The sequence below is a fragment of the Octopus bimaculoides genome, chromosome 26, assembly GCF_046866305.1.
Source record: "Octopus bimaculoides isolate indiv1 chromosome 26, ASM4686630v1, whole genome shotgun sequence".
Classification (NCBI taxonomy): domain Eukaryota; kingdom Metazoa; phylum Mollusca; class Cephalopoda; order Octopoda; family Octopodidae; genus Octopus; species Octopus bimaculoides.
Window position 1 is genome coordinate 29,521,250 of NC_142953.1, and position 12,500 is coordinate 29,533,749.

The following is a 12,500-nucleotide window of genomic DNA, read 5'->3' on the forward strand; positions in this document are numbered from 1 at the left end:
CATCAAACGAGTGGTGCTGTTTATTTGCAACCTCCTGTGGAAGCATGTCCAGAGCAGAGGAAGAGAAATATTACCCGAGCTTCATCAAGCAGAAACAGCTGTAAGCTACTGAAGTTCATAAGATAACCATTTATCCCTTTCTCATCTCATTTTCTTATTACCTCTCTGAACTTGACCAACGCTTCATTCTGAAGTATAAGTGAATTGAGCTCCACACCAAGTTATATATATACATATATATATATATCGGTGGTACAGGAAAAACAGCATTCAAGCGAGGGTGTTGCCAGTGCTGCTGGACTGGCTCCTGTGTAGGTGGCACGTAAAAGCACCCACTACACTCTCGGAGTGGTTGGCATTAGGAAGGACATCCAGCTGTAGAAACTTTGCCAGATCGGATTGGAGCCTGGTGCAGCCTTCTGGCTCACCAGCCCCCAGTCAAACCGTCCAACCCATGCCAGCATGAAAAGCGGACGTTAAACGATGATGATGATATATATCATATACTCTACCTTGTGTATTGAGTAGACAATGGCTGGGTGGCTAAAAGGCTTGCTTTGCACCATGGGATTTGGCATTTACTCTTGCACAGAACCTTGGGTAAATATTTCTGTTATAGCCTCAGGCCAACCAATACTTTGGAAGTGAATTTGGTTGATGGAAACTGTGTGGAAGCCTGTTGTGTGTGTATATATGTTTGTATGTGTGTTTGTCTCCCCAGTTTCGATTTATTTATGTCTTCATAACTTAGCTATGCAGCAAAAGTGACTGATAGAATAAGTACCAGATTTTAAAAAAGAAGAATAAATAGATAAATAAGTATTGGGGGTGGGGTCAATTCGTTTGACTAAAACCCTTCATGGCTGCAGAGAAATAAAAGATATAAATATCATCATCATCATCATAACTTAGCATTTGTTTTCCATGCGGGCATGGGTTGGACAGTCTGACAGGAGCTGGCTAGCCAGAAGACATCACTGTTTTGGCATGGATTTTACAGCTGGATGCCCTTCACAATACCAACAAATTTACAGTGTAGGCTGGATGTTCTTTATATGTGGCACCAGCACTGGCAGAGTCACCAGATAACTTGTAAGACAAAGATCTCTTGAGAGGATCTGCATGTATTTATATGTATTTTTATGTATGAATGAATGGGAGAAAGAGAGCCTGCCTTATGTCGACCCAATAGAGGGACCAGCTATCCGAGTTGATAGTACCAGGGTAGATAAAGCAATTAAGAGTATGAAGACCGGGAAAGCCCCCGGCCCATCAGGAATCACTGCAGAGATGCTCAAAATATCTGGCAGTGTTGGCTATAGCCTAGTCACCCGTATTACGAACCAGGTGATACACGAAGGAGTCATACCCTATGACTGGTGTAGCAGCATCATAGTCAACTGCTACAAAGGTAAAGGGGACGCTTTAGATACAAATAATTACAGAGGCATCAAGCTGTTAGATCAGGTTATGAAAGTTACAGAGAGGGTCATAGCCCAACTAATTAGGGAGCGAATCAATTTAGATGAGATGCAGTTTGGGTTCGTGCCAGGTAAAAGCACTACTGATGCCTTATTTCTAGTGAGACAGTTGCAAGAGAAATACCTAGCCAAGGATAAACCTCTGTACCTGGCTTTCGTTGACATGGAGAAAGCCTTTGACAGGGTCCCCCGATCCCTTATCTGGTGGTCAATGAGGAAACTTGGGATAGAAGAATGGCTAGTGAGAGCTGTGCGAGCCATGTACAGAGATGCGGCCAGTAAGGTGAGGGTTGGAAATGAGTACAGCAATGAATTCCGGGTAGAGGTAGGGGTCCACCAAGGTTCCGTCCTCAGCCCCCTATTATTTACCATAGTCCTCCAGGCAATCACAGAGGAGTTCAAGACAGGTTGCCCCTGGGAGCTCCTCTATGCTGATGACCTTGCCCTAATTGCGGAGTCACTATCAGAACTAGAGGAGAAGTTTCAGGTGTGGAAGCAAGGTCTAGAATTGAAGGGCCTTAGAGTCAACCTAGCTAAAACCAAAATCCTAATAAGTAGGAAGGTAGATAAAACACAAACCCCTTCAGGTAGATGGCCCTGCTCAGTATGTAGAAAAGGAGTAGGTAGTAACTCTATAAGATGTACCCGGTGCAAGCTATGGACACATAAGAGGTGCAGCAACATCAAAGGCAGGTTAACTAGCAAGTTAGTTTTTGTTTGTGGCAGATGTTCAGGTGCAATAAAGACTGCAAACAAACAGGAAACAACTTCTATCTCATTCCAGGGTGAAAAACTAGAGGTAGTCGATAGCTTCCGCTATCTGGGCGACCAAGTTAGTAGTGGGGGTGGGTGCGCTGAAAGTGTAGCTGCTAGAATAAGAATAGCCTGGGCAAAGTTTAGAGAGCTCTTACCCCTGCTGGCGACAAAGGGACTCTCACTCAGAGTAAAAGGCAGACTGTATGACGCATGCGTACGAACAACCATGCTACATGGCAGTGAAACATGGGCTGTAACTGCTGAGGACATACGTAAGCTCGCAAGGAATGAAGCCAGTATGCTCCGTTGGATGTGTAATGTCAATGTGAATACCCGTCAGAGTGTAAGTATCTTGAGAGAAAAGCTGAACATTAGAAGCATCAGTTGTGGCGTGCAAGAGAGACGATTGCGCTGGTATGGACATGTGGTGAGAATGGAGGAGGATAGCTGCGTGAAAAAGTGCCACACCCTAACAGTTGAGGGAACCCGTGGAAGAGGTAGGCCCAGGAAGACCTGGGCTGAGGTGGTGAGGCAAGACCTTCGTACATTGGGCCTCACCGAGGCGATGACTACGGACCGAGACCTTTGGAAATGGGCTGTGCGTGAGAAGACCCGGCAAGCCAAGTAAGATCGTTGCCAGTGCCCCTGGACTGGTTCTTGTGCGGGTGGCACATGAGATGCACCATTTTGAGCGTGGCCGTTGCCAGTACCGCCTGACTGGCTCCTGTAGGATTTTCGAGCGAGATCGTTGCCAGTGCCCCTGGACTGGCTTGTGCGGGTGGCACATAAAAGACACCATTTCGAGCGTGGCCGTTTTCGTGCGGGTGACACGTAAAAGCACCCACTACACTCTCTGAGTGGTTGGCGTTAGGAAGGGCATCCAGCTGTAGAAACTCTGCCAAATCAGACTGGAGCCTGGTGTTGCCATCCGGTTTCACCAGTCCTCAGTCAAATCGTCCAACCCATGCTAGCATGGAAAGCGGACGTTAAACGATGATGATGATGATGATGATATATAAGATGTCACTAACAACCTGGTCTCTTTGTTCTTGCAGGAAGGTGTGTACACAACGTTTCATGAAATACCAGCACCATGGGAGTACCGTTCGAGATGCCGACTGTATGTGCTTTGAAGGGTACCACTTTGAAAATGAGGACCAGAGGGCCTGTGTGCCCAACAGAGAATGTGATAAAGGTTATGGGCAAGGACCCTATGGTAAGTTAACCATTACATTTATGTGGTGTTGTTTTTGTTTTGATTTTTCAAATGCTGTCTTTCTGGGATTACATATTCCTACATGTGTTTTTTAACATTTTTGTCTACATGTTACTCTCTATGCTACATTCTTAATATACTATGTGTAGTGACTCCCTTGATTATATTCTTAATATAATCAGGGAAGTCCTGGTGACTCCCCATACTATATTCTTAATATAACCATGAGAGTCCTGGTGACTCCTCATTCAATATTCTTAATATAACGACATGAGTCCCAGCTGATTCCCCACGCTATACTCTTTATATATCCATGGGAGTCCCAGTAACTCTCCATGCCATATTCTTAATTTAACTTTGGGAGTCCTGGTAGCTCTCCAAGCTATGTACTTAATATAACCATTGGGAGTCCCAGCGACTCTCCATGCTATATTCTTAATATTACTATGGGAGTTTCAGTGACTCTCCATGCTATATTCTTAATTTAACCTTGGGAGTCCCAATGACTCCCCACACTATATTTCTTAATATAACTATGGGAGTCCCAGTGACTCTCCATGCTATATTCTTAATATAACTATGGGACTCTCAGTGACTCTCCATGCTATATTCTTAATATAACTATGGGAGTCCCAGTGATTCCCCACACTATATTGTTTGTTTGTCCATGGACAAGATATCTCAAGAACCACTGGATGGATTCAGATGAAACTTTCAGGGATGTTTGGACTCGTAACTGACATGAACTGATTAGATTTTAGGATCGATCCGGTACCGGACAAGCATTCTGGATTATTTTTCTGGGGTTTTTTTTTGTTTGTTTGTTTTTTTTATTTTGGAGAGCAATCCGGTTCATTTTTAGTATTCTCATTTGTGAGAGCAGTCAAGTTTATTTCAGATATTCTCATTTTTAAAATCATCTCTGGCTAATCATTGAGAGGACATTGGTGTTGCCTTGACGGAGGTTTGTGCTCTCTGAGTCCTCTTATTATTATTATTATTATTATTATTATTATTATTATTATTACTTTGCCTATCATCCTTTCGAGGTTGATAATATAATAATCCAGTCGAGCACTAGGGTCAATGTAATTTTCTATCCCCGCTCCCATAAATTTCAGACCTTGTGCCTACAGTAGATAACATTATTATTCCTATGTCTCGGAACCTCTACATCATCCATACACCCCACCACTGCAATAACAACCACATCAATGACAGTCAGATACACCACAGTGGTAGCCTACACTACTATCACCAGCACCACCACCACCACCAACAACAACCACAACAACAACCATACCACACAAACAGTCGGTTTAATAAAACCCCAAACAATTGCAATATATTTGCTTGGCAAATAAAACCAAACTGTTTTACATTGTCTGACCATGTTCCACCTTGGATTTATCATCACCAGCATCATCATCATCACCACCATCATCATCAGCTGCAACTGCAACACCATCACTACAACTACCACAATCACCACAACCACTACTACCACCACCTCCACCGTCCATAGAAGAAACTATGCTCGTCCCCCTCCCCTCTTATTTACATTTTCCAAACATGTAAAACTCCCTGTACCCCCCCCCCCCGTGTCCCTTAGCTGTGTACAGTTGTGGTAGTAGTTGTAATAGCAGTGCTATGGTACCAGTTATGCTGTGGTAGAGGTCGTAGCATAGTGTGGTAGTAATGGTGGTCTGCCAGTAGTGGTGATAAAAGTATTGGCAACAGTGATTACACTGTGGTGGTGGTGGTGGTGGTGGTAGTAGCACTAGTGGTAGTAGTATCGGTACTGGTGGTGCTGATAAATCACTTGTGATGATCCCATCTTTTGCTGAGGCATAGTGTATCTTAGACTACATTATCTAATGTGCTCTACCGTGTTATTTAACCCCAGGTCAATCCTGATCCATCACACTTATGATCAAAGATGCTCCAGGTACAACCATCTCTGCTCTGGTTGAGGCATAGTATACCTTGGACTACATCATCTAATGTGGCCTTCCTTGTTGCTTAACCCCAGGTCAGTCCTGATGCATTGTATCTATGATTGAAGATGTTCCAATTCTGACCATCCCATCTTTCATTCAGGCATAATGTATCTTGGACTACATTATCTAGTGTACCCTTCCTTATTGCTGTTTAGCCCCAGGTTGCTCCTAATCCATCATACTTACGATCAGAGTCACTCCAGCCATGACATCCTGTCTTTTATTCAAACATAGTAGTGGTGGTATAGGCTGCAGTAGTAGTGGTGGTAGTAGTAGCAGCAGCAGTGGTGGTGATGCTGCTACTAGGGTAATCATATGCTACTGGGATGGTGGTGGTGGTGGTGGTGGTGGTAGAGGCAGTGTTAGTGTTGTAGTAGCTACAATACCTTGAGGCTGTTTTGAACTGAATTCGTTCTTTTGTTACAGTTTGTCTGTTTGTGTGTGTCTCTGTTATACAATGCATTATGTATATGTGTCTGTCTGTACGCCTGTACAGATGTATATGCTTATCTCTGTCTCTTTTCCATATATATATATAATATATATACATACATACACGTCTATGTGCATGTGTATATACGAATGTGAATATGTGTATATATTTGTGCGTGTGTATATATATATATATATATACACACACACACATATATATACATAGACATACATCATCTATGTATGTGTGTATGTATATGAATATGAGTGTATATTGTGTATGTAAATATATACATACATATATATATATGTATATACATGTATATATATATATATATATATATATATATATATATATATATACAAATGTATATATATATACATGTGTATATATGTGTGTGTGTATGGATGTAGCAGTGTAAATAAATATCAGCTGACCAAACATCACCTCATCACCTCCTTCGAGAAACTCCCTCCACCCTTCCTGGTTCCCTTCCCTGCAGCCATCTCAAGACATTCCAGGTAACTTGTTAATAAAAGACTTACTTGATTGTTTTGGCACATTGCTCACCACTTCACTGCTTCCCTCTTCCCCCCTGTCCCTCCCCCCTCTCTCTCCCTTCACTGTCTGTCTGTAGGTCTCCCTCTTTCATATGTGTGGGTGTGTATGTATCATATATATATATATATATATATATATATATATATATATATATATATATATATATATATATGTACATATATATATATATATATATTTGTATATGTACATATATATGTATGTGTATATATATGTATGTGTGTATATATGTATAAACGTATATATATATATGTATAAATGTATATATATATGTATATATATGTATGTATGTATATGTGTATGTATGTATATATATATATGTATGTATGTATATGTGTATGTATGTATATATATATATGTATATATATACATGTATATGTATGCATGTATATATACATACATATATGCATATAAATTTGTGGTCTTATCAATGGTCTTGTGAGTGTATATGGTTTTATGACTGTATATATCTTTTTCTTGTATCAGACATTCAGCTGTGAGCATACTGATAACACCAATGTGTGTGTGTGTGTATACATTGTATATGTGTATGTATATATATATACATCATCATCATCATCATCATCGTTTAACGTCCGCTTTCCATGCTAGCATGGGTTGGACGATTTGACTGAGGACTGGTGAAACCAGATGGCTACACCAGGCTCCAATCTAATTTGGCAGAGTTTCTACAGCTGGATGCCCTTCCTAACGCCAACCACTCAGAGAGTGTAGTGGGTGCTTTTATGTGTCACCTGCACGAAGGCCAGTCAGGCGGTACTGGCAATGGCCACGCTCAAAATGGTGCATTTTATGTGCCACCCGCACAAGAGCCAGTCGAAGGGCATTGGCAACGGTCATGTACATATATATATACATTGTATGTGTGTGTGTGTGTGTATATATATATATATATATATATATATATATATATATATAGATAGATAGATAGATAGATAGATATAGTGCAGGGAATCGTCAATTAGTAATAAAATTAATAATTAACAATTTAGCCAGGTAGTTCAGTATGAAAAAACCTTTATCGGTAAAACCATTTATTATCATAGATATACAGGGATTAGCTTGAGTTGCTTCTCCAACATACTGAAAATTTAGAAATAGCAGTCAAAGAACTACTGATTCTAAACTACAAATTTTTTCTCTAATGGATGGCGATATTTTATGGCACACACAGAACAAAAACAAAAGGGAAAAACAAAAACAAAAACAAACCTGCCTTTGCTTTTCCCTTTTGTTTTTGTTCTGTGTGTGCCATAAAATATCACCATCCATTAGAGAAAAAATTTGTAGTTTAGAATCAGTAGTTCTTTGACTGCTATTTCTAAATTTTCAGTATGTTGGAGAAGCAACTCAAGCTAATCCCTGTATATCTATGACTATATATATATATATATATATATACACACACATATATACATTGTATGTGTGTATGTATTTATGCATATATATATAGAGAGAGAGAGAGAGAGAGAGAGAGAGAGTTTGAAATGATTCCTTTACTTGTTTCAGTCATTTGCACTGTGCCCATGCTGGAGCAGTGTCTTCATCAGCTCTTTTTAGTGCATCATATTCACTTGATTACTCATTTCAGTTCTGTTGGTGCTGTCCTTTTCTTTTCATTAGGGACACAAATCAATGCCCTGATTTTACTCCACTGCATGTCTATACGTGTGTGTGTGTGTGTATAGGTGCAAGCACACACACATGTATAGACATGTGTGTCTGTGTGTCTGTGTGGTTAAAAAGTTTGCTTCATAACTACATGGGTCTGAGTTCAGTCTCAGTGCACGGTACATTGGGCACGTGTCCTCTATATTCCCAGGCTAAGCAATGCCGTGTTAGTGGATTTGGTAGACAGAAACTAAATGAAGCCCACCACTCGTAATATATACATTTATATATATGTATACATATTAGACGTGGCTGTGTGGTAAGAAGCTTGCTTCCCAGCCATATGGTCCCAGGTTCAGTCTCACTTCATGGTAACTTGGGCAAGCGTCTTCTACTATGGCCTCAGACTGTCCAAAGCTTTGTGAGTGGATTCGGGAGGCAGAAACTGGAAGAAGCCCATCGTATATATGAATATATATATTTTTGTGTGTGTCTGTGTTTGTCCCTCCACTATCACTCGACAACCAATGTCGGTGTGTTTGCATCCCCGTAACTTAATGGTTTGGCAAAAATAGACGAATAGAATAATTGTTCAGCTTACAATGACTAAGTCTTGATTTCTTCAACTAGAGGCGGTGCTCCAGCATGGCCACAGTCAAATGACTGAAACAAGTAAAAGAATGTGTGTGTGTGTGTGTGTGTGTGTGTAAAAATATTGGGAGTGCGTTGCATAACATGAATATTTCACAGATTTAACATAGCAAATGGAAAAATTGAACAAAACCAAACAAACGAAAAATTCATAATTAATGACTCGTTAGTGTGCAGATGTGTGTATTGTCGTTGTCTTGTGTGGTAGAAGTGAATGGGTGTCACTGTTGTACAAGCTGTGCCATTCGTTTCTAATATTCTGCATGAACATGTTTGGCCATTGGGAAATGTTACGTTGCTTGGTAACAGGTGAAGGTGAGCAACTGGAAGAGCATCCAAACATAGAGAATCTGCCTCAAGGCAGACCATCCTGTCTGGCAAAGCTGCACCAACACAAAGATGCCACCTTCTTTAAACAGAACAAGATTTCAGGGACACAAAGAAGACATGAACTACCCATGTCCAGAGACAACTCCTTTTCTTTTTCCCCAGCAGAGCACCTATGCTTGATTTGTAGCAGAGCCTTCTGAGTGCATAGCACACATATATGATAAGCTTCTTTCAGTTTCCGTCTACCAAATCCACTCACAAGGCTTTGGACAGTCCAAGGCTATTGCAGAAGACACTTGCCCAAGGTGCCACACAGTGGGACTGAACTTGGAGCCATGTGGTTGGGAAGCAAGCTTCTTACCACACAGCCACTCCTGGTCTTTTCTATATATGTGTGTGTGTGTGTATACACACACACACACATATATGCAATGGGCTGCTTTCAGTTTCCATCTACTAAATTCACTCAGAAGGCTTTGGCCGGCTCTAGGCTATAGTAGAAGACACTTACCCAAGGTGCTTTGCAGTGGGACTGAACCTGCAACTCCATGTGGTTTGGGAAACAAGCTTCTTTCCACTCAGTCATGCCTGGGCCCATGAATTTTTTTTCTTTTTTTTTTCCATAGTTCTTTTTACTTTTCTTTTCTTTTTTTTTTCTTTTGCCTTGTTTTTACTCATTATTATGAACAAGCAAAAACACGATGACGTCTTCGTGTCTAGGAACAATAATCCAGTTGAAATTCTGAATTTCTATATTTCTGTGAATTTTTCATGTTCCATTTCGAACCTGCAGACAGACAGACAAACATGCTGTTGAAATATTTTTCAGTTCAATAAACAAAATCAATCTTTATTTTATTACATATTGCATCACACTCTTCTTATTGTGTTGTAGTAGTAGTAGTAGTAATAATAATAATAATAATAATAATAATAATAATAATAATAGTAGTAGTAGTAGTAGTAATAAACGTTCCTGTCAAAGACGACATATGAGCTTTTCAGCTTTTGCCAAACGACCTGCACAAATAATTTGTTTATAGTGATCCACTGTATGTGTTGTGTATTAGCTCACTCAATCCATCAAATCGATGTTGCCTGATTATTAAATTAACCCCAAAAAGGGCTGCAGCAAATATTCTGCCGAATGATACCACAGGTTTGTTTGTCAGTTGCTTGATCTTAACCAGTTGAGCATATCCCTTATTAGCTGACGATATGAGCAGAGGTTGTGGAGGAACATCATAGCCATGTGTTGAGATGAATTCTTTGGGGTTTGAATAATTCATCTCTGGAAATATCAGTGTTTCGTTCGCCATCCTTAAACAACCCTTATTCAGGGACCTTTTAAGCGAGATGAGCTACTCAGCCTGAAGACAATTCTAACTGGGCCCCACCTGCGAGGTCATGTACTGTTAATCTTGATATGAAATCACCATATCAAAGACATATGGTTGTGATGCATGTGCCTGGTGTACCCTTATCAGACGCGTAGTCATGATGGGTATAGTGGGGTTTGATATATTTGTACTTTGTCACTCTGATGGCGTGTGCTGCTCTTTTACTCAATAATGATGATGATGATGATTATAACGATGTCTCTTTCTCTTCTTTTGCAGGCGTGTGTGAAAATTGTCTTGCTAAAAATATGTATTCAGATGTAAAGGACAGATTACAAGCATGTAAACCATTAAAAAAGTAAGTCTATTCTTGTTTGTAACGTCTTCCTTGCTTCTGTTGTTTCTCCTCTTTTAACATGTCCAGAGTTCTAATCCCACTGTATGATGAATGGCACCCTGGGGCGGGGATGTCTTTTATAGAAATGTTTCAGGTCAGCGAAACATTTGTGAGATTTATTAGAAGGAAACTGTGTTGAAACCTTTAGATGTCCACCCAGCCACTGAGTACCCCTCTATCCCCCCGCTACACACATACCCTTCACATCATCTCCCTGTTTCTCATTTATATGGCTTTTATTACAATTCTGCTGTCCCCCCCAACCATTTTGCACTACCACCTATCATCTCTGCCCCCTTCTCCTCCTCCCTGACTCACTCCTATTTCCTTCACCTTCTCCTCCCACAAAACAGATATCCCCACCCCCGTCAGCTACTCCCTTCATCATCTACTAGTCATCCCTCTAACCATATGTTATTCATCTCACCAACATACCTGACCTGATGCCCTGTCTCTGTCCCCTTCGCCTGTTCCTCTGTCCCCTTCGCCTGTTCCTCTGTCCCCTTCGCCTGTTCCTCTGTCCCCTTCGCCTGTTCCTCTGTCCCCTTCGCCTGTTTCTCTGTCCCCTTCGCCTGTTCCTCTGTCCCCTTCGCCTGTTTCTCTGTCCCCTTCGCCTGTTCCTCTGTCCCCTTCACCTGTTTCTCTGTCCCCTTCACCTGTTCCTCTGTCCCCTTTACCTGTTCCTCTGTCCCCATCCTCATTACTCTCTTGACCCTTGAAGGTACGTCCTGACACCTCATCATCACCATCTTTATTTCTCCTCTTCCACCTGGGTCAGCCCTGTCTCCATTTTCTGGTAAGCATTCATGAGGGCATTCATAATAGTAGGGTTGAAAGCCCCTGTTTCACTGCCGTAAATCATTACTGGCAGGATGTACTCATTGAAGATCTTTCTTTCAATTTTCATGGAAGCCTTGGGACTTATGAGGTTTCCCACTTTCCCAAAGGCCACCCATAGATAGCCCTGTCTCTCCTCTGCTGTAAGACACCTGAACTTATGCCCCTGTCATACTCTTGCATTCTCAACACCTGACACTAGCCAGCACCCCCGAGATTTCACCCACCTCAATAAAGGGTTCTTGGTTTGCAGACTGCTTAGGGCCAGTGACATGGGGGAAAGCATTGCATACAGTCTTGTCAAACCATTCAACCCATGGAATGAGAATGTTAAACAATGATCGTACACGCACGCACACACACACACACACAGTGGCACTCTGTCAGTTACGATGACAAGAATTCGGTTGATCCGATGAATGGAAGAGCCTGCAAGTAACTGAGCACTCGTTCCATAGACACACGTACCCTTAATGGGGTCCTCACAGAGTTTCAGTGGGATACACAGGATGTGACGAGGCTGGCCCATTAGAAATGGAGGTACTTACTCGTTTTCCCCCAACTGAGTTGACCAGAGCAACATGAAATGAAGTGTTTTTACTCGTTTTCCCCCAACTGAGTTGACCGGAGCAACATGAAATGAAGTGTTTTTACTCGTTTTCCCCCAACTGAGTTGACCGGAGCAACATGAAATGAAGTGTTTTTACTCGTTTTCCCCCAACTGAGTTGACCGGAGCAACATGAAATGAAGTGTTTTTACTCGTTTTCCCCCAACTGAGTTGACCGGAGCAACATGAAATGAAGTGTTTTTACTCGTTTTCCCCCAACTGAGTTGACCGGAGCAACAT

At 41.4% G+C, this 12,500-nt stretch overlaps 1 protein-coding gene across 7 annotated transcripts in view; it reads left to right on the forward strand.

Annotated features, from left to right (window-relative positions):
- The window catches only part of LOC106871338 (uncharacterized), a 377,312-nt gene that overhangs the window by 332,214 nt on the left and 32,598 nt on the right, over positions 1-12,500 (forward strand). For all 7 annotated transcript variants that reach the window (XM_052977038.2, XM_089342797.1, XM_089342798.1 and 4 more), the window contains 2 exons: positions 3,293-3,453; positions 10,698-10,776. In XM_052977038.2, coding sequence (XP_052832998.1) covers positions 3,293-3,453; positions 10,698-10,776 — 240 coding nt within the window. The remainder of the gene's footprint in view (positions 1-3,292; positions 3,454-10,697; positions 10,777-12,500) is intronic.